The sequence below is a fragment of the Opisthocomus hoazin genome, chromosome 2 (assembly GCF_030867145.1).
Source record: "Opisthocomus hoazin isolate bOpiHoa1 chromosome 2, bOpiHoa1.hap1, whole genome shotgun sequence".
NCBI lineage: Eukaryota > Metazoa > Chordata > Aves > Opisthocomiformes > Opisthocomidae > Opisthocomus > Opisthocomus hoazin.
In genome coordinates, this window is record NC_134415.1 from 28149460 (window position 1) to 28172315 (window position 22856).

The 22856-nt window shown below is 40.0% G+C and overlaps 1 protein-coding gene across 1 annotated transcript in view; it reads right to left on the bottom strand.

Moving 5' to 3' along the window:
- LOC142364576 (spermatogenesis-associated protein 7 homolog) overlaps positions 1-22442 on the bottom strand; it is a 39339-nt gene extending 16897 nt beyond the window's left edge. Inside the window, exons 1-4 of the mRNA XM_075444322.1 lie at positions 22382-22442; positions 17627-17719; positions 14502-14549; positions 1108-1229 (exon numbers count right to left, since the gene is read on the bottom strand). Of these exons, the coding sequence (XP_075300437.1) occupies positions 1108-1229; positions 14502-14549; positions 17627-17719; positions 22382-22442 (324 nt within the window). The remainder of the gene's footprint in view (positions 1-1107; positions 1230-14501; positions 14550-17626; positions 17720-22381) is intronic.
- Between the last annotated feature and the right edge of the window lie 414 nt (positions 22443-22856).

A 22856-nucleotide genomic window follows, 5' to 3' on the forward strand; every position in this document is an offset into this window, starting at 1 on the left:
TGTCTCAATGGCAATCTCACAGCCCTTCTTCAATGGCATCTGCTGTTCTCTCTCCTTGTACGCCCATGCAGGTGTGAGCATGACTCCGTCTCGAGTCTGAACCACTGTTATCCTCATAAATACCATAGATGAAATTGTGGCCTATCATTTTGCTGTTTATCTCAGTGGGAGCAAGATTTTACACATCAGAATAATGCACACGTTTGAATTAGATGACATTCTTTATAAAGAGTGTCATTGCTAATCTAGTGGTAAGCCTACTATAATTCTCAACAAATAGAAAATTTTACAATCTAAATATAGTCTGCTGAGGAATTTTTGCCCCAGGGAGACTCTGGACTATGGCAGAATGAAATGCTTTGCAAGGCTTTGTCTGTTGAGGTGAGGTCAACTGTCAGAATTTGGTGAAGAACAGGCCTACTTGTACTAGCATGAGGTTGTGCGTTTTCTGGTATCTGGCAGAATATATAGAGTTAGGATTAATTACTTTAGGGTCTTGCTTGTACCAGTAAATACCACTCTGAAATTCAGAAGATACTGTAGAACAATGTAAAGTTATCACATTGTGTTCAGTAGGAATACTAAGAAAATAATTGGGATTTAGTTCTCTTGAAAATCTTGTATACAGAAATCATCCTAATAAGAATGTTGTCACACATATCAGCAAATTATTTCAAGAAATTCACTCAATTTTTTTTCTGGGCACCCGTGCAATACTTCAATGAAAATTCAAATTCCGTTTGCCAAAGGAGCCAAAAGAATGTGTGTGGGTTTGTGAGTGGCATGTGCACATTCATGCTGTCAGTGCACAGACACATTTTAGTCATGTACACATAGTCATGACATGGGTACCTGTCATTGTCGGCCATGTAGGGATAGCAATAGTTAGATGAGAGGACAGCTGCCAGTTGGCAAAACTGAGAATCAAATATTATCTCTGTTTGACTAGACTATAAAAAGCCACACTGAATAAACCTCCACTTTACTGCTGTGTTACAGGTGCTCCCCAGCACTTCAGAGTCCAGCTAACTAAGGGGAAACTGGTCTCTTTCCTGTGACTCAGTGCTACCTGTGTGACAGGTCCTACGCTGTCAGAATATCACATACCTTCTGCTGGCTTGGAGAAACACTTCTGGAGTTGAATGGTGAGGTGGGAAGACCACGTATAAGATCCTTCTTATATTTCTCAAAGGCTTGAATTAGTCTGTCTCTTCTCTGCTGATCCTTGTCTGTACATGTAAATACGTAAACACAACCCTTTCCAGTTTAATCAATGGTCGTCATCGAGTATTACTCTTCATTCTTCTTTTTGACACTAAAGACTATTCTGTCTCATCCTCTTAATACCAAGTAGCAGACAGAGAAGACAATCACTCTCTTTTTTACAGCTGGAACTTGCTGCTTCCATGCTCAGCACACATCTGAATTTGAACTACATGCAAGCCAGGACCCCGTTACATCACTCACACAGTAAGTATGGAGCTACTGGAGGGATAAGAAAGCATGGCAACATTTTGTTTCCACCTCCTGCACACTCTTTCCCCTATCCCAGACAGGAGCTGAGGCAGGTCAAAACAGAAGAAAAGCTGAGGCAATGAAGTAAAGATTCAAGTCTATGTGCCAAGAGTTGAGTGACGGAAGTCAGACTGCCACTGTGGTCTGTGCAGACTGTAATGCCGAGAAAGTGCGCTTTCTGTATTGGTCAAACTCAGGCTGAACGGAGTAGGGAGACACTTCTGCTAGCATCTCACACACAAAAAGGACAGAAATGATGTAGTCCTTTGGATCTTCTGATCTGACTGAAACTATGCAAGCAAGGGTAGAATAAGAATACTTATTCTCATAATAAACATTATTGCTATATGATATTATATATTTATATATATAATATTATATATTAAGTATTATAAAATAAGAAGAAGAATATATAGGAATAAGAAGGTCGTAGGAGTTACCCAAGACCACAGTGGCCCAAAGGGGCATAGTCATGAATAATGCAAGGCCTCTCACAATTCACCGTATTTTTTCATAACCTTACTTATAGCAATGCAAACAAGAATGATGCATGACCAAGATTTTCAACCCTTTTTACCTGCCATGTTCCTTCCAAGCATAGGTCAGAAAAAAAGGGATATGAATTCTGATATTCAACAACACCCTTCTCTTTGTAGATAGTGTTTAAAAAATAATACCCTCAGCAGGTCTAGCTGAAACTAAGGATTCACACACACAATTTTGCTAAGATTGGGTCCACTGAGGTCCCACAAGCTGCATGTGGCTCTTTGGGTTGAAAATGCAGCTCTGTGGAGCTCTGGCACGTGGTGCCTTGTGCCAGTACTGCCGGGCAGGTCAGCAGAGAGCTGTGCCCTGCTCCTTCCCCTCTGGGTGCAGCTGCAGAGACTCCTCAAACAGGTAACTCTAGGGGGCTAGCAAGGTTTCAGGTGAGCCGGCGAAATGTGACTTCTGGCTGTGTGATGCTACTGTGAATAATGCTGATTCATTCCTGACAAAATGCACGGCTAGTTCTTGATTAGCTCAAGGGTCCCCTTGCCCTCTTACACTGCTCTTGTGGCAATGTACTAGAATTTACGCTCACAATTACCCGCAAATTTTTTTGGCTAATAAGAAGCACCTCCTCCTCCTCTGAAGTGGTGTAATTGCAGTGCGTCTCACTGTGACAGAATAATGCTTGAAATCTGGCAAAGCAGCACTTCCCGCAGATTTTCTTTCAAGGGGGAGATGCATCAACCTGAATTTAGTATTGCACATTTCTGAATTAGGAGAAGGGGTAAGGGTTTTAGTTAGTCTTAAAGAATAATATTTCTTTCAGAAAAGGAACAGCCGAGACTTCTATTTTGGTTTTTTTTTAAACACTTAGGTACTGCACTAAATGGTTGGCTCCTCTGAAGTTTGTGGTGGCTCTTGTACAGGGCACACCGCCTCTTGAGAATTCCCCTGTAAGATGGCCTCAAGGCTGCGGCCTGCTCATTGAAAAAAACAGATTTCACGAACGGCTAAAATCGGATATATAGTCTCCCGAGGCATGTAATCTGGCTTTCCAGTCTTGCACGGACATGAGTTCATAGCATCATCCTATTAAGAAAAACATGTTGACAATGCTAAATCCTATTTGGATGACTGGGAAGCAGGATTATACAACTCACTGGAACAAATAACAAAATGTACTTGCTCAATCGCATTCATGCAGAGATGAATACCCTCCCCTTTTATCTAGGCTTGTGCAGTGCCCAATCAAGGTACCCGCAATTCTGATTAAAGACTTTGTGTTCTGCAGTGCTACCACAAATGACAAGGCAGCTTGCTGTAGTGTCTGTGCTACAGTGCCGCCAGTCAGGATACCCGGCTTCTTTCACGGCAGTGCCAATGGCTTGTTCCGAGGCCTTGGGACAAAGTAACGTCTGTGCCTCTCCGCTCTCTGTCTGTGCGCAGGTGAGGCAGGACAGCAACCGCCTGCCCGAGGCGTGGCTGACTCTTCACCAAGCCTTGCCAAGGACAAGCAAATAAGATGTTCCAGGCCAAAGAGCCACAGGTTTTAAACAGACTTTGTCTAGTATTTCACTGATATTTTTACTATAAATACAAGTTATAAATATGCCCCATGGCATTAAGCCTATTCAAACAAGTACTATTCCACTGCGTTATAGTTCTATGCTTTGAGTAGTTAGCAAAAGCTCTTGGGCCAGAATGTCTCACAGCAGCTCTCCTTCCCCTTCCCTAGCAGACGCCGGGTTTTGCTGCCCAGACTGTCCGGTTTTGTATGTGCCTCAGCCGCGTGAGGCAGACTGGGGGTCCTGCGGCACATCCTGGTTTGCTGACACATTTGCTAAGGGATTTACGTGCCTCCCCACCTTCTAGCCCTGCTATGTCCAGTTTCTCTTTCCTCGCTACTATTTTTTTCTCGTTCCCGTTTTTCCCTGCGCCCCTTCTCATGATTCCAGGGCAGCTGAGTCTCGCTGGCTCCCAGCACCCATCAGCTGCCAGTAGTGTTGCAGGCTGCTTCCTTTCTAAGCCTCTCCCCCCCTACACTTCTCGTCCTAAAATGACCTCACCCCGTGGTGACCTGGCATGCTCCCCAGATGTATGAATGAAGGGGCTAAGAATGGAAGTCATTCTTAGGTTTTCAGGTCACATTGTTGGCTTTCACATGTTCTCCATACAGTTCTGCTTGAAAGTCAGCTGTGAGCATGTCACACTGAGCAGCCTGGCCCGGCCACACGGGCTGCTCATTGGCAAGAGCTACATAAGCAGTAAAGAATCACTTGCCCACTCTGATTTTCTCCACATACTTTTTAATAATTGCTAGCTATGACCAAGAATGAAAAATAACATCCAAACTTTGTATCCCAAATTATAGGTGCTTGTGTTTTTTTCTCTTAGAACAGCAAAAATTAGACATCCCTTGCCTTCTGATCTCACGTCCTTGCTGAAATGTTTAAGAACTGGCTGTAGTTTATAGTTAAAACCATAACTGGGAATAATTAATTGGGGGAGAGGGGAGCAAGGTTTCGCCATTAGAGGCATACCATGACTCAGAGTCACCTGAATACTTTCAGGACATGACTATTTTTTTTTCCTGCAACGGCCAGTATCTCTTGACTACATTTTGCTGCTTCCCAGGGAATAGAATCATGTGGTATGGCCAGTGCAGCAGTTATTTAAGAAAATGTATTCAACAGCCTTTCTGTTAAGCTCATTTATTTGCTAATTTATCATCCTTCCTACTGTGGCAGGTGTTAACTTATCATTGCTATTGTACAATCTCATTGGTACTTGTACTGGTATCTGGTACTTGTCAATGTGACAAAAGTACAGAAAATAAAAGGGATTTAGTTGAAATCTGGTCCTTTGAAAAACACAGGAAGACTCGGATACTATAGCCCCCACTGTTTTCCTGGCAGTTCTTGTTCACTGCCAGTTAATGAAACATCTTGTCTCTCCTTTGCCACTGTGTGAAAGGCTCGTGTACAAAATGAGTGGACACAAAACCACTTGATGTAGTAGAAACAGTTTAGCTCATAATATTGGTCAATCAGAATGAAACAAACCAAACCACTTAAAAAAAAAAAAAATCTTGTGCCTTTCAGTTCTACTTATCTTTATCTTAAATAGTAAGAAGAGCTGGCAAACACCTTAGACCAATTCCACAGCTGCCTCCTAAAACAGAAGGCTATTTTCAGGTCTAAGACAGAACATTATGGCCCAAGTATGAATATGGGATATAAAGCCGGAACAGGCTTCCCCTAAGTTGTTTACCAGATGTTACAAAACTCAGTGATTACAATTAGAAATAGAATCCACACCTTGGCTCATGCCTTCATTTTTGGCTCGCAGTGGGAGTTCTGGTTTAATTCCCACCAAGTGTTTTAAAAGAGTTGGCTGATGTTTAACTCCTGATGAGTTTTGAAACAACAAAGAAGTTACAAAGGACCATGGGGGGAAAGAAGAAGAGCAAAAGTGGTAAATGAACTCCAGAGTGATATCAGTCCTGAGCATGACAACTGAATGGCTGTTACAAGACTCAGTTAAAGTAAATAATGTGAGCAACGCCAATCAAAAAGACTTAAAGAAAAATCACCATGCTAATTTCATAAGAAAAACAAGAAAGATTCTCATTTTCTTTGAGTGAGATAAAGCTGTTGGTTGGAAAGACTTCTGCAAGCTCCCTGGCTTTGTTCTGCATGACATTTTGACTAAGAAATTAGAACACTACAAAATTACATGTTTACAAAATGGCTAACTGGCAGATCTGAAAATGCAATTACAGGTGAGGACTCCTTGCAAGGCAGGTATTTCTAATGCAAGGATCATTTTTTATATTATATTATTAAATTATTTCTTTCAGTCATCTGAAGGAAAACATAAAATCACTCCTCACAAAGCTTGAACAACTACAGTTGGGGAACTTATGGATAATAAATGGGTGGTTTACTGTAACAAAGTGATCTGCAGTGCTCAGTGAGGTAGATGTAGGCAAGCAGTATACTTTTCAGCATGGAAAACAGAACATTTCCGTTCAGAAAACGCAGGCTCTTACTTAAAGTAGGTAAGTCTTATCTGGGAATCAGTGTCACTGCAAAAACATTTCCACCTTCTCCCAGACAAACAGCTGCCTGTAATTTCCCACAGCAACAGTGTAGCCAAAACTAGTGTAATATCATTGCCTGTGAAGAGTGGAAATCTCAAGTGTAAGCACAGTGAGCCTTTACTGCAGCTTCCTTTGGCAGGTGGATGCCTGCTGCTGGAATTGTATATCCTGCTCTAAAATTTTACTACTCAAGAAGCTTTTATAAGTTGGGAAAGATGCAGAGAAGATCCATAAGAATGATGAAGCCTGGAAAACACTCTTCATGGTGCTAGATTTAAGGAGCTGAATGTATTTACTTCCTCAGAAGGATGGTTAAGTAACCTTATTTCAGTTTATAAGCACCTATAGACAGAACAGAAATTAAACAATACCATTTGTCAAGCAAAGACTTACCAAGACTAGACAAATTCATCCTAAAAGAAAGGCGTATGTTCCTCATAGCAAGGTAAGTTAGCCTTTGGAACAGTTTGAAGAGAAGTGAGATGTAAATAAATAAAGTTTGGACGTATTTCAAAACCCTTCCCCCCCCAACTCTGTAAAATAGCAATGAATAGAGAGAAGACTTAGGGGGAAAAAACAGGGTATATAACTGCAGTGGTTTATTCTTGCTGTATCTCTGAAACTCTGAGATACGTGTCAGTCATCACGGATCACCTGCCAACTTCTCTGAAATTTCATTTTTTCTCAATTTTTGCTGCTATCACTAACTGATGTAATCTCAGATTTTGGGCCAGTGCAATACAAAGGGATACAAGCACAGTTACTCGTGATGTTCACATCCAAATGCTGCAGTGTGCCCCGGTAATAGTTTGCTTGGTGTGGGGACTACTTATTTTCTTACTTCAGAGAAACAAGACAATTCCTTCAGCAGAAACCAGTGCTAAGTGGGGCTCAAGTGCTTGGATGTGATTTTGGATGCTCTTTGCCATTGTAGCTATTGTTACGAAACGCCTATGTTGGCACATTAATCTACAGCGTGCGGGTGCTTTTTAAGCCCCAAGCTCTGTTCAGCATTATTGGTTTTCATCAATTTTTAAATGCTGCAATACTATCAAGTGAGTGGATAACAATGATTTTATAGGGGAACAAAAGTCTGAAATACCAGATATAGTCAGGAAACATTGCTAAGCGGCACTACCTGTTGTTGTCTGACATGATTTTTCTAATCCCATGCCAAATTCTGCACATTTTACTAATGTGAGTGCTCACGCTGACATTAACAGGAATCTCCCCAAGAGGAAGGTAAGAAGGAATTGGCTCTCCATAACTAAACACCAAATCCAGCAGTTCTGAACTGCTTGAAATCTTTGGCCATAACCCATGTCTGCTGTGGCAGCTTCTGCCTTACTAACAAATTCATGGACATCGATGGAGCTGACAGCACTTGACACAATTCTGTCATAGACTACATCAAAATAAAGAAAGAACACACTGTCTTCTCTCTGCAAGCAAAGACAAGATTTGGCATTTGTCTTACTTATGTAAGCGAAGTAATCTATTTTTCTTAATCTTTTTCGTGAGTATAAAGAAGATATATTCAAAAGGTGAGGCTCCCAACTCTGTAACTAGCACCTGCTCTTAACCTCTAAGTATTCACAACTTCCTATATAAGTGAATAACAGCAAACTCTGACACTTAGAGCATCTCCAGTTTTTGCAACCTATTTCTCATCTAAAGCAAGTTTCAGCACATTTCTCATACAAAAGGCCAGATCTCTCTCCCTCCCTCAAGTGTCAGTACAGATTCACAATGGTAATTTACACTGTGACAGTGTGGACCAACAAAAGGATACATCCAGCATCATTGCTCTTGATTGTTTAAGATTGTGGTCTCAAGTTACCAAAAATTGGTAAAACCTCTTTAGCCAAGACAGATTTTCGTCTCTTACCTGCAGCCAACAGGCAGCAGGTGGAGGGATGCTCATTTGTCAACTCTGCTTTATGCCAAGAAGCTATCAAGAACTTTTTCTAGAATTTCTAATACTTTGGCAGGCAAAATTTCCTATAGCCAAGTCACTCATTATTTGAACTGATTCTTTATTTTGTGTTGAAAAGACATTGTTGGTAAGGCCTGAAGCAGAAGTTGTAACACCTGTCTGCAGATCACTGAAAGGAACGTACAAGCCTCTAGAGTGATACTGTACGGAGGTATTCAAGGAGGAAAGGAATTCGAGAAGTTGGAGTACAAGGGAAATGTCAAGACGCTTCATCCATGTTTACAGCACTGACTGATTGCTGACGTATGCTGCTTTCTCCTTTGGCAGTGAAGTAGGAATGCAAAGTTAAGATAGTCAGCGCACAATGGTTACGACAAGACTCCTGCTCTCTGCATCCTCCAGTAGCTCCCACTACTTTCTTCCTCTCCTATTACAAATGCTCCTTTCCACAGTGCTGACTCTGAAATTGATGGGAAGGATGGTTTTCTGATTAAAGCACTGCGGTACAACTTAGAAAACTATCATTTAATTCTCAGCTTTACAACAGGCTCCCGTGTGATCACAGGTATGTTAATTAATCTCTGGTGTCTTAATTTCCTCCCTGTAAAAGAGGATGATAGTACACGTTTACTCTGTTCTAGCTGGCACATCATTTTGAGCAGATATCCCCAGAAGATTATCATTAAACTGTACAGTGGCCACTATAAAGGAACTCGGATCCCAAACGGAGCTGCTAGCATAGTGTAGGGTTCAAAGTGTGAGCAGAAGAATTTATGAACCAGACTAGTTGTTTAATCATTGATAGCTGAATGACGCAGTGTAGTCATACATTTGATATTCACTTCATTGCACCTCCCTTGTAACAGTGGTATACACATTTATTTTTTACAGAATGCAAAATTTATTATTAAAAACCATCTCACTAATGCTCCATAAACTTGGAATGAGAGAAAATTGATGTTTGCATATATAAACACATTAATTTCCACTGATTGCTAAATGAGCCATTCAATTGCCCAAGATCAGCAACAACTAATATTCTACATATGTAAGGATAAAATTATGTTTATGTAATTGACTGTATAGTTTATTCACACAAACTGTAGATAAAATGCTGCAATTTTGTATGTCTTTGAACTGTCTGGAGAAACAACTTGTCCTTTTTCACAGGTGTTATGCTCTTGAAAGTTGGAAAGCATCTTTGTTTTAAACTGGTTAAAACCTGAATGGAAATTATTATTTTGACTAATGTCTGTCTCCTGAAAAGAACTACAAAGTGAAAAACACAGGTTATAAAAAGACCACTGTGTGCCATATCTAAGCACTTAAGTACTCTGCTGGTACACAGAAAAATAACATCCCTCTTAAAGGAAGCTGCCATTCCTTTTTCCAATTACTAAAGCATGTGTTTCTGCACACACTTGTATGTATGTTTGGATTTCATATTTATAAAATTGAGTCACAGTATGTGGAGCAATTCTATGATCAACACTCCATAAAAGGTGAATGGGAAAGAGTCATGTGGCCTCATGTAATTACATATAATATTACTTGTAATTCCTTTGGGGTAAATGTATACACTGTACTCCTGAAAGTGCAAGGGAACTGTGCAGAACATACAATGGTCTGAACAGCTCATGTTGCTGTTGTAAGTAGTTGACCTTAGCTTGGTAATCAAATCGTATCTCAACAGAGAGGAGAAGGAATGGCTTTGTCTTAAGACCAAAATTGTGGACACCTAAAGGTGTGTCCAGACAGCAGAATTTATTTTAGGTCTTCCTTCAGGAGATTTTTTAACTTGGGCAGAGTGAGCCTGAAGCACTTGACCACTTCCTACCACAGCTTCACCATGCTGGTGTGCTTATTTTGCTGGACTGCTGCCCAAGACTCTGCTAATGGAAGAAGAGCAGGTACTGTGAAACTAGAAGGAAAACAATACATGAGAGCAGGCCTTGGTGGAGTCGCTCTCATTCCTGGAATGGAAGAATAGGAAGAGAATTAGGGCAGGGTGCCCTGGACCACCGCACTTCGCTGGAGTGGTGGACTGAGTCTGTGATGGAGCCAAAGAGCTGAGCTTTAGTAAGGGATTTTCAGAACTGCAGGACCAACTAATGATTTGGGTGGCTCATTTTCCTGTGTGAAGTGTGGGTTACCTTTATGCATTTCGCTATTTAGGGCTGGCTTTGGTTAATTTTTCATGAGTGTAAAGTTTTTCTTAGTTTCCTGCCAGCTCATCTGGGACAGCTTCATATGCACATCAGCCAAGGTTTCTGCTCCTCTTACTGAGCTGATCAGCCCCAGGAGATCTGACTCAAACTTGGGCTCTGTGAATCTGAGGAAGAGCATCACAGTATCATGGAAATACTTGTTGGAAGAGACTTCTAGAGCTGGCCATGGGAGCACTGTCTTATGCTTCCAAGGTTCAAGAATGTATTTCAGTTTCTTATTATTAATTAATTGTTAATTATTAATGCCTAATAACTGAGAAATTTGGAGGACCTCCTGGGTGCCACAGGTAAGTCTCAAGCTCAATGCTGTATAAATAACAAGGTATCTGATTTCAGACAAAATTATTTTGAATTTTCTCCTTTGTTGGAATAGAAACAATGCCTCACAATGGAATTTTTTTTTTTCCCCAGAACTTTCATATTTTCATTGGAACAGAAATTCTTTTTGATCACTAAGACACTCTTCTGAAACCTGGTCACTGACATGTTCAGCAGCACACCTTATGGTCTTTCCATACTCATTAGATGCTCTTTCTAGCAAACGTGGCTTCTACTGAGAGTAAGAAATATAAACATCCTCCTAGTCAGACATTTTCCACACTGGGATGGCCAAGTAAACACTTTTTTCACAGTTGTTGCATAAGTCATGCTGCTCTTGTGATTCTTAAAACACGTCTGCTTCATTTTATCTCCACAAGAGCACTTATGATGACCTATATCTCCCATATTCCTAATCTCCAATGCACCTCCATCTAATATATCTAATCTTAAGGCAGGGGACAGATACATGTTTCCATCCTTTGACAAGAGCTGAAAAATGGACCATGATTCTTAGCACGAGACCACCGGAGATGCAGTCTTACTGCTACAACAAAGCCAGCTCCATGTCAGAGAGAAAGGACTGCTCGGAAGGCTTTGTTTAGCTTAGCTGTTTCTCCCTAACTTTTGTCATAACTTTGTGCAATTTCAACAGCATTTTAAACGTTATTCTGACAGTAAAGAGACACAACTATTATTTCACCCTGGTGTTGAGTGATAGGACACGTGGGAATGGTTGAAAGCTGCACCAGGGGAGGTTTAGACTGGACATTAGGAAGCACTTCTTTACTGCGAGGGTGGTCAAACACTGGAACAGGCTTCCTAGAGAGGTGGTCAATGTCCCAAGCCTCTTACTGTTTAGGAGGTATTTGGACAATGCCCTTAATAACATGCTTTAACTTGGTCAGCCTTGAAGTGGTCAGGCAGTTGGACTAGATGATCGTTCTAGGTCTCTTCCAACTGAAACAGTCTATTCTATTCTCTTCTCACAAATTGATGAAAGCTGGCACTTGCAATGCTTCATAAACCATATTTAAAGGTCATTAGAAGAATTTTTTATGTGAACAAACTCAGCTAATTTAATGATACTCTTATCAACTGCAACACTAGTAACTTCATGAAATGTAGAACAGCAAAAAGCCAAATGAAGCACCAGATTTAAAACAGTGGCCTTCTAAACCCTAGAATTGAAAATCCAAGATATACCTGAAGACATTCAGGAGGAAGTCCTATACATTGCACATTTCCCACTTTGTCTATACAGTTCTTAATCTGAAGTGCAACAGTACAGAGAGCTTGTGAAATGGTGCTTTTTCAGATTGTCAAAAAAAGCTAATTATTTACAGTGTTTTATCTGGATTCTTAAAATGAAACAAAGCACTGCACGCTGTATTTTCTTCTTTTCAGAACCAATATTTGTGGCTGTTTGAGTTTTTCTCTTTGTTTTAATAGGTTTGCATACGTCTGCATCACTACTGACCTGAATTTTCGAGCCTAGCATTGAAACATGTGCTGTCCAACACAGATCACACATTTGGAAAGCAAGGTTATCCCTATTTGAGTGTATGGATTGAGAACAGGTAAGAAATTGTACTGCATCAGAATGTGCATCTGTCAAAGTTCTGATAAATTTCAAGGTTGTAGAAGCACGCCACACTTGGTAACTCATAATAGCAGTATTGGGAGATTGTTGTGGGAGAAAATTTTACATGAAAAGAAGAAAATGCTGTAATCTTGTACTAAGCAGAAAATTAGTTTTGTCCTCCTATTATTCTAGTAGGCTGGCAAAACAGCCTTCATTTATTTTGTGTCTTTGAATATACAAATGATAAATAGAAGCCTGTTTTTGTAGGCATAAAGGCATTTTACACTGCTCAAAGGATTTGCACATCAACCCCATTAACAGCAACTGTACCTCCATTGTGCTACTGCCCTACTTAACAGTTCAGAAGACATAATGTCTGATGCACCTTTTCATTGTGAGTTCTAAATCTTGAGTTTTGTCCTTCAAGGGACGGAACTTCTTTTGCCAAGACAGACATTTCTGGAGCTAACCTGTCAGAAAAAAACTTGGCTGATATGTAGTATCTTTTAGTGAAGATAAATATTAAACAACAAAGGTGATTTGCATTTCACCAGTGGGCTACTGGGCTACTGACAAAAATGATATTGGGTCCTCACTTTCTCTGACTGAGAATCTCATGTTATGGCTTTGTGCATGTGGAGCCTCATACTCATGTGGGCTTCTAAAGTAACAGAAACTCCACACAACTGTGCAGTCCTGCTTAGCTGTGCAAGAGAGATACATTCCTAAGAAAGCATTATAAGAAACACAGATAATGTTTCCCTCAGATACATCATCTAGGAAAACTTACGATTGTAGCTAATGCAGGTAGCTGAACAAATTCTATGTCATCTTGATCTCAAGTAGGTGACATTCTACTCCTCATGCACTTCTGTGTCAGCATCATCTCTCCGTCAAACTAACATTCTTGGAAAGCTTTCTGTGACATTTCTTTCTGTTGGTGCAGCACTGTTTATTCATAAAGTGATTATTCAAAAATACTAACTTTAAATTTTTTATATAAAAGATAGCACTGAAAAAAGAAAAAGTGTTGAGCACGAGGAGTTAAAAAACAAAGAGAAGAGAATTTCAGTTGTTATGTGTTATGATCCTGAACTTGTTCTCTTGCTCTTCTCTACTGAAGATCTCACATGATAAATTTTACTGGATCTTTACAGGCAAGAGTCACGTTTGCCTTCTTGGCTTGTGTGTATCTTGCTTGGACAACTGCATCTCACCATTGCCTTTGAGCTGTCTTTGCTTCCAAGTACATTATTCCCTGCTCAGAGCAACAATTTACTGCAGATCTCTGATACGTGATTCTCACTATGCATGCACTGTGAAAAAATAGCAGCTTTCATTTTTCCAGCTTTTTAATGTTAAAATGGGGGGGTGGGGAGGTGTTCTATGTAGAAAGGGTGTGTGCTCCCATGTATGTAACTATCAAACAGAGAAGCAGCACATGCCTCACAGCCTGGTGAACGAAGAAAACTTCCAAAGAGAATGCTCTGTTTCCAGGCAAAGCGATGAATGTATTGCTTTTCATCAATCTTCCTTTCAAAAAAGGAGAGACCCTGCCTACCCGTTGGGTACTGCAGGCTTCAGCCAAGAGGTGGCGTTAAGCTGCAGTGCCAAACCCCCATTCATTCCTCAAAACCTGTTGTAACTGTAGTATGCCTGATGCCCGGAGATACACGAAGCAAAGGAAATGAAAAATACAGTGTGGATTAGCAAGGAATTCGAAGGGCCAGTGGTCTCAGTTTAGACTCAAAAACTAAGGCAATTCTTGCCTCCAACAACCTTGTACTGGTTACATTATTCAAGGAGTAATACTTTTACACTAAGGGAGGGTAGATTTAGACTGGATAGAAGAAAGAAATTTTTTGCAATGAGGGTGGCAAAACACTGGCACAGGTTGCCCAGAGAGGTAGTGGAGGCCCCATCCCTAGCAACATTAAAGGCCAGGTTGGACGGGGCTCTGAGCAACCTGATCTAGTGGAAGATGTCCCTGCTCACTGCAGGGGGGTTGGGCTAGATGACCTCTAAAGGTCCCTTTTAACCCAAAGCACTGTATGATTCTATGTTGCTTAAAGTATATATATCAGAGAGTCCCATGGTCTGCATGTTAGCATGTATCTGTGACAACATGAACGAAGTGCTAGATGTAGCTGTTAAGTTAGATACTAGACTAGATATTAGATACTAGATACTATTATCTTCACCACAATGACGCATATTTTCGACACGTAAATGCCTCTTCAGAACACCTTCATCATAAAAGAAGACAAGTATTTTGAAACCAAACAAATGGAGCCAGACCTATTTTGAAAACAAAAAAGAACTACTCACATTTAACACTGGTATGCAAACTCTTCGGTGCAGACGAATCGACAGCAGCTGTATTAACAAAAAGAAGGTTCAGTCTAATGAAACACTAACATGGCAAATAATCAGACAAAAATGGGTAGAGATGAAACTGATCATCCGAAGGTGTTGAATTCCCTCTGGGAATGTGGTACCAGTCTGCATAATATAAGCATTATTAATAATACGCATCTACAAAACACCAAATCCCATTGTTTCTTCCTGTTTCCTGTTATTATCTGGGCCAATGGTTAGCTCTCAAAAGGTGACATAGCTTAAGTGTAGTGAAGCTAGTTGCATTACACAAAACTACAATTACACCAACTGAGGTTTTGGCCTCTTGTCTTTATCCAGGTAAAAGCATGAGAGAAGTGCCTCAGCAGTGTTGGTTCAGTATCAAACATGGATCTGAATTTTCTGGTGTCTGCCCATCTTTCCTTAGGTATAGAAATAAGAGCCATTACTGCTACATTTATTAACCTTGATTTTAGTTTACAATTTAAGAAAAGCTGTATTCATTTTATATTGGCATCTACTGCTACCCAGAAAGTTTATATTTCAGGGATGAGCAGTACAGCTGCTATCAGCCAGGGGAAGCAGCCAAATGATGCTCTAAGCATGAGATTCAGGTTGTCCCTAGGCTCAGGGTCATTAGTTCTTCTTTCTAGCAACAGGAGTTATTTGATTATACAATTACATAGGCAGTTTTGTACGCAGCTTTTTCTGTTACTCAATCATTTGGTTTTCGTTGTAAAAGGTTAAATCAAGTGAGCTTCAAGGAAACAAACCCTATCACTCTACTGCTGAAAATTCTTCATTAAGACATGCATCCATACAGGAGATGGCGTGGAAGTTAATGGAGCTGTATGTCCGATTGCATGTACTTGGATATAGCTGAGGTATACAGGAAAATACTGTTTTTGACTGTGGAGGGAAAAGCAATCACCTAGGAGAAGTTCGATATTCCAGCTTCATTTGAAGGACACCAACTCCATTTCCATCCAAGACACTTTTGTGATTACTGCCAAATGCCACTTCAAATTGGAGTTTGTATGAGTGCTCTAAACGGCGTTTCAGGCATGCAGGGCTAGCTACTGTCTGGAGTGAGGCCAGATGGGTTGTATTTAAAAAAGCAGTTGTATTTCAAAAAGTTTGGAGAATATTTAGGATAGTGGAGAAGGCCTTCAGACAACCCTGAACCAGATTTTTCAAAGGCACAAAATCCTATAATCTCTACAGATGTACAGAACATGTGGCAAGTCAACACTTCAGAGCATCAAGGTATGTACAGAAGAGAACCTTAATATCCTTGCAGTACTGAAGTTTTTCATATGTATGCAAAAGTTTAGCTTTACAATAGAAAACCTGTAGGAATGATGAAGCACTACAATAAGTAAAGTAAATGCTTTAATATTAAAGGTTCCTACTCTAGTATGCTCTAAGTATGACTTTTGAGAACTATAACGTCAGAAATTTTAGCCACTGGAAATTTTGATTAGCACGTACTGTGAGAAGATCTTTCCAGCTTGACTGAATTCTGCTACAGACAAGCAGGACTGATATTTGAAAAAGACAAAATTGAAACCTGCTTGGGAACAAAGCACTTGGCTCCTTCTGTGCCAAGAATATCTTCTGTGTATTTTCTTCTGAGTTTGAAGAATGTAACAGGCAAAAAGACCGCAAAACATCTTTGTTTTCTTCCTTGTATTTTTTTATCTTTGCTCCCCTATGCAGGCTTCAGCAGTTGAGATCATAACAAATTTCAATTATATACGGCAGTCTTTGCTGCTCCTAATTAGTCCTGATGCTTCTGTATATTTATGAGCAATGCACTAGGATGTGAATTCTACAGTCCTTAGAGTTCACTGTTTCTGCAAGATTAGCCATGTAAAAGCAAAGGTCGCTTAAGTACAGCAGCATGCAGCAGCAATCCAGCCTCCAGCTCACAATGTGAGTGGGATGGTCATGAACTGTGGCATGGTGGAGGTCATGAAACTTTGAAAGAGTGGTTCTAATACCATGATGACAAGATGCGCTAGTTTTGAGCTAGGTAGTTTAAAATAAAGCACTTGGCACTGCAAATGGATGAAAGGATTAGTCTCCTGGCAAAAAATGCAGCAGCAGTCTCATCTATTATTCACCAGCTATTTGTTATTATAAAGCTTGCTGTATGTTATCAGTGAACTGTTTGGTTAAAAAGCCTTGGGAGCCAAGGACTGGAAGTCTTGCAGTAACCTAACTACAGCTATGGACATTCAACTCCAGCTGTTTTCATCTGCACCTGAAGCACCAGGAAGTTTACACACCTCCAGACAACAGATGGAGGACATTTTTTTATTCCAAATTCTGTTTCTAGCAGTCTGCAGCTATTTATAGGAGAGAGAGAGTATTTGAAGATCCCTCTCAAACATGACTGCATGCTAATAGAACTTTTCTCTAGGTTATTTAGGACTGATACAGTAACTTTCTAAATATCAAAAACTGTAACCTCAGTGTTACTCCTCAGTGGTTTCTCTCAAGTAAATAAATACCTGCCCTAGTTCTCGTTTTACCTTTCCTTTTAGTCAACTGCCATATACATCTAAACAGAAACCATTATTAAGCAAATTAGATAGTGTTTCCCTTCCTAACATGAACGTGTCGTTTTGTGGAACGGTTTGACTTCTGTAGAATTTAAGTCTCTCAACAGTTAGTATTGCTTCTCTGAAAACAAGGTGACAGTTCCACTCAAGTGTTCTACATATCTCCTCTTCTAGGGCACACCATGTTATGCCTCACTTTTGAATCTTTCTACACCTGTTGAATTAGTGACAGGGAGAGGGAGGAAATAAAGGGGAAGAAATTCAGCAGCTAGCCAACACTAAGGGCAACCAGCAGCTGCAATAAGCAGCATTGTGGTTATTCCTGCGTAAGGGAAAAAAAAGCCAATTCTTTTCTTTGCCAGAGACTTTCTGTTGAACTTTGGCAAGTTACTTTGTCCTTCTGTGTCTAATCTCTCTGAAAAGGACATGAAAAAACACATCTATTCCTCAAAGATGTTTTAAGCACAAAAAAAAATGATTTCACCTTTCAGCTACATTGGTATTGTCATCATTAAAGACTGTACGTACCTTTGGCAGACATCAGTTTCTTGTAGTGAGCGGCCATGTGATCTTGAATGATGTACTGGTTGGACAGCCTGCAGGAAGGGCCAGGAGAAAGAGCTGCAAGAGGGAAAAATCTTAGTTCATTCAACAGGGCAAGAAATCTCTTAGGCAACAATGGCTCTGAAAACATTTCAGTATTTATACTCTCCCACTCGCAATAAAATCAAGTCAATATTCATTCATATCTTTCAAAAAGTAAGTGTAACACAAAATATAACATGAAAAAGTGGTAAGTTATTCTCATTTTGCATCGTTTTGAATACCAGAGAATTATGGCTTGCAATAAGTAATGTATGAGTCTTGGATACTGTAGAACTCTGGAGAATAATAGAGGATCTGACTGTTTAATATCTGATATAATAAAAAGCATTTACATTTTGAAAAATTTAATACTAGGGAGTAGGACAAAGTACTGTAAAAAACTATATATTAATATCTTGCCTCTTGGTAATACCAGGTCTAACTCTAGCACTCTGTAGTGAGGAAAATGGACTGCATATATGCAAAGACAGAAGTGGGCCCAGAAAAGGAGCCAGGATGTAGAACCGAAATGTGTTAAGCACAGACTGACCATGACACTCCTCTGAATCTCTAACTCACAAGACTTCTCAAATTAGGAAGAATTTGCCCAGAAAAAGAGTCAAGAAGCGGATAAGCATTTACTCGTTCTAAATTTTAACCTGGTATTGCAGCTGAGATATAGATTGTTGTATTTCAACCTGTTTCTGAACAAAAATATTATTTCTGGATTCCTTCTCAAATCATCAGAGAGGACTTGTAGACGGGAAGCTGCTAGCAAATAATACCAAAAAATAAACAGAATAGTGGAGACCAGAAATCTAACATGCCTTTGGCCTTTCATCCACAGATTCAGCACAGCACTTACAGTGAGATAATCAGCCCATCCAACCTATTCAGATTTGGCACAATGAGTAAATTATTGCTTCATTGTTCACGTCCCCAGTGTAACGACTTAGTTTCAAAGTTTTTATTGTATTTTGAAAGAATAGGAGACGCTGGGTTGAGAGTCTGGGAATCAATCCTTCTAACCTTGGTTTGGCTGCTTTCTTGCAGTGTTGCTTTTTCTTGTCTAAATCTCTTGCCTAGCAATTACGACAGTGCTAGAAAACGTTTTTCACTGCCAAGGAGTTGGAGTTTGACTACATTAAATTTATTGTGTTGTCTTTTGAACAAGCACCCTAAGAAAGAGCAGGACAAAACACCTAATGCCGTATTTGTTGCTTCATTTGGTATTATGTACTAACGTACTCCTGCAAGTGACTAAAAGCCGGCCAGGTGGGCACTGGCGTGAAGATCTGCTTTCAACAGCCTGTCCAGGAGCAGCATCACATCCCAACATGACCAGCCACCCAAAGGTGGTGTTCCTTCAAGCTCCAGGACCATCTGTTCTGATTGTTCATCAAACACACAGGCACAGCCAGAGAGCTTACACGACGACAAACAGGTGCAGAGACATCAACAGAAATAATGACTTTAAGTTTGCTATAAAGAGATGGAGAAATTCCTGCAAAATTATGCCCAAACTGCATTTATCTCGTCTTAATGAAATTTAGCAGAAGTAGCACAGGTACCACAATGAAATCCGATACTTAAAGCAGACAAATATAAAGCTCACAAAATTTCTAATCATGAGCATTTACCACGTGTCCAACTTCAATCAGGGAAACCACTCATGGGTGTCAGTACCACACTAAAGAAATCAAATAGTTAAAATCAGTACTATTCTGTTTCAAAGTTTTTATCTGCTTGAGATCAGTAGTTATTCACTTCCAAAGCTTCAAAAACACAATTATTTTCATTAATTTTGCCAATTGTGCTGTAACCTCCTGCCCACAAAAGCAACTGGAACAAGCTCCTCCGTAATATCCAGCACCATCCCTAGCTGGTGTAAAGTGGGGCAGCTCTACTGAGTTCAAGGAATGGAAATGCCTTAAATCACAGCAGTTTGAGCCTTTTGTCACTAAGGAAAAGAAACAGTATTTCGGGAAGTACCCCAAATCTTTCCCCAATTGGCACTGACAGCCTGCTGTCAATACATGCAGTGAAAAAGACAGCACCACAGAAGAACAATCTGATAATCCAAACAATATCCAAGGATAAAAAAGGGATGGAAAATCCATTTATAAAAAGAACATTCTTCTCAAAATGAATTACCGCCCCAAATTTGAAATGCTGAAGATATACAAGGCACTAGTAGTTTAATCTAATTTTTTGTCTTTCATAAAATCTAACTTTATCCTGTGTCCAGAAAATTATGAAGATTGTGCAATAAGCAGCATTGTGGTTATTCCTGCGTAAGGGAAAAAAAAGCCAATTCTTTTCTTTGCCAGAGACTTTCTGTTGAACTTTGGCAAGTTACTTTGTCTTTTTGTGTCTAATCTCTCCGAAAAGGACATGAAAAAACACATCTATTCCTCAAAGATGTTTTAAGCACAAAAAAAAAAAAAAATCGGAAGATTTAGTGGGTTCCCTTCTAAGTATTCCCCACCCCTGAAGAGGGTGATTTTATTTGAGCTCACTGGAAAGTTCACACTTTTTATCAGATGTTTCTTTTGTTTTCTTTCACATCTTTGAATAACTTCAAATTGAGGGAAAAGTTAAATAGAAGTCTTCCAGGAATTTTTAATAGCCCTGTTATGAGGCTTTGTTGTTGGGCCAAACACACGTCAGGTCAAATTGAAATAGCCCTTTTGTGTGCTATAAAGACAGGCAGAGTTCTCAAGCCCGTGTTCAAACAGAATCAAACTTCTGTATTTTCTGCTGTCTTACATAGATCTCATTTACCTGCAACATTTAGTAAATGGCTTTATCCAAGTTTTCAACATTTCAGAGTTTCAACATTTTCTACATATGAGCACAGATCTACATACTGAAAGTCGCCTGCTTTTGAAACTCCGAGTGCTATCGTACTTCCAAGATATTTACATCTTGCTTCTATATATGAGGAAAGATCTCCAGGAAACACAGATCCAAGAATGAGCAATAAAGAACAGTGACAACTCTCTCAACACTGACTCTTTTTATTTCCTATTCTGTAATGACTTTCCTAGTAATTTATTATGGTCTTGAATGTATAGTTGTACGATGACTAATTTACCTAGTTCCCACTGATTGAATTGCAAGAGATTACTTCTGCAAACCATGTCTGGAGAATATATCATGTCTAGAGGTATAATATCATATCATAAATCCAGTTGTAGCAGTTTTAAAGTTTGACTGATACACAGTGACGGTGATAAAACATGTCTTTTCCATGTAGCTGAAAAACAAAAATATGCTTCTGAAAAACACGAGAGGTGACTTTGTCCCTCACCAGACAGCTAATTCAAAGCCACTACTTTTTGCCTCTTATAGGAGCAAAAGCATGTTTTCAAGAACAGGTCAACTATTTTACTCTTTAAAAGACTAGTATAACTGCAGTGCTTCTATACTGCAAATAGTTTGTCTTTATACCAGTGCTAACTGCTAATTCCTACAAATGGAAATGTCACCACATGGGGACAAAACTACATGCACTTACACTCAACAAACAAAAACTGTTCCTCAAAAACGTGGAAATACCAAATTCTTCTCTACCCTTCACATTACCGGCAAGCAGGAACCATCTCTGCAACATCCTTGGCTTTGCCTTTTGTAAACTGATAGAAGTATTTATCTAGCATTGCAAGGGAAGACCTATCTCATACCATAAGCAGTAGTTCACCGTTACGGTCCTGCATCTGCTTGTATCTGTCTATTTTGTCATCTTGTATTTAGAGCCTAAATTTTTAGGAGAGAGAAATCACCTCTTTGCTCTGTGTTTGCATCATACTTAACAAGAGAGAACATTTGCCTATGGCTATGGCCACAGTGCTCGCTTCACTGCAGATAGTACAGTAACTAGTGAGACAATCTCTCAGCAGAGTGGCCCAGTCAGTAGCTGACAAATGTTCTGCAGATCCTCTTACTTCAGTGCAGCTGCATAGTCATCTCAAGCTGCTCACCTTCTGGGTAAGTATTTCTGCATATTTTCAGCTACAGGAAGCACTGGCAGGCACTGAGCTTTGGCTTCTGCTCTGAGCACCTGACAGAGGTGTCTCTGCTTCTGTTCCCTTTGGAAAATATATATATATATATATATCACTTTATACAGGAAACCAGTACGGCAGACTGCTGAGGTGGGGCCACAATAGGTGACCTCCCCTAAGTCCTCTGGGGTTGCTCTGGAAAGGTGGGAAGAGGAGGATGGAAGGATAATACCCTGTGGGCCCTGAAATGCAGCACTGCCTATGTGCAGGGAGTGCAATGCCGCCGACTGCAGCTGGGCTTCATCAAGGGAGGGACAAAGCACAAACAGGACAAAAATGGTGGGTGATGGTGCTAGTGGTGGTGGTGTGTTTGCCAGCATCTAATTAAGGACTGGAACTATTTGGATCTGCAGAGAAGTTATAGTGGAACATCGTTTCTGAGAAGGGAATCTTCAGGCAGAACAGGTTTCTAGCTATTCTTCTACAGGTGCTTGGCAAAGATCCTGACCAGAAAAGCTGCTTGCCTGAATTAAGAAGGTGAGATTTTTATAATAGCAGATATTAGAAGCACTTATCTATTTTATATTTTTTCAATAATAAATATGCATTTTTAATAATCTTATATTATTCAAGCTGTTATTCCAAAATTGGAGCACATATGCACCTCTCAAATAATAATTTGAATACTTACGGCTACTTTTGAGACTCATGTGTCCTCTGAAATGTCCGATCATAGAGTATGTAGGCACCATGGCTATATGGGACCCTTGGTAGGGAAGAAAAATGTGTTGGTTACTTATTACGAAAGCATTAAGATTATCTTTCTGTGGGTCCTATGGAGATTACAGAAGAGTCATCTCCTGGCCAGAATGCTACGCTACAACTGATACAGGTATGAAAGTGCTGGCACTTTCGTTTTTACTTTCCCTGCAATATTACTTCTGTTTGTTTTAATCCCTACCAATTAGCAGGATCCTTTGGACCACATACTCTTGAGACAAAATTCCCTGTTACAACAGCATCTACAAGGCAATTTTCTGCAGGCCACAAAAATGAGCCATGGCATTGCGCAAATGTCGCCTATTTTGCAATCTGAAAGATCGACTCTGCTAAACATAAATCTTCAAGGCAAAAGAAGGAGCATCTCAGTATGCTACTGTGCTGCT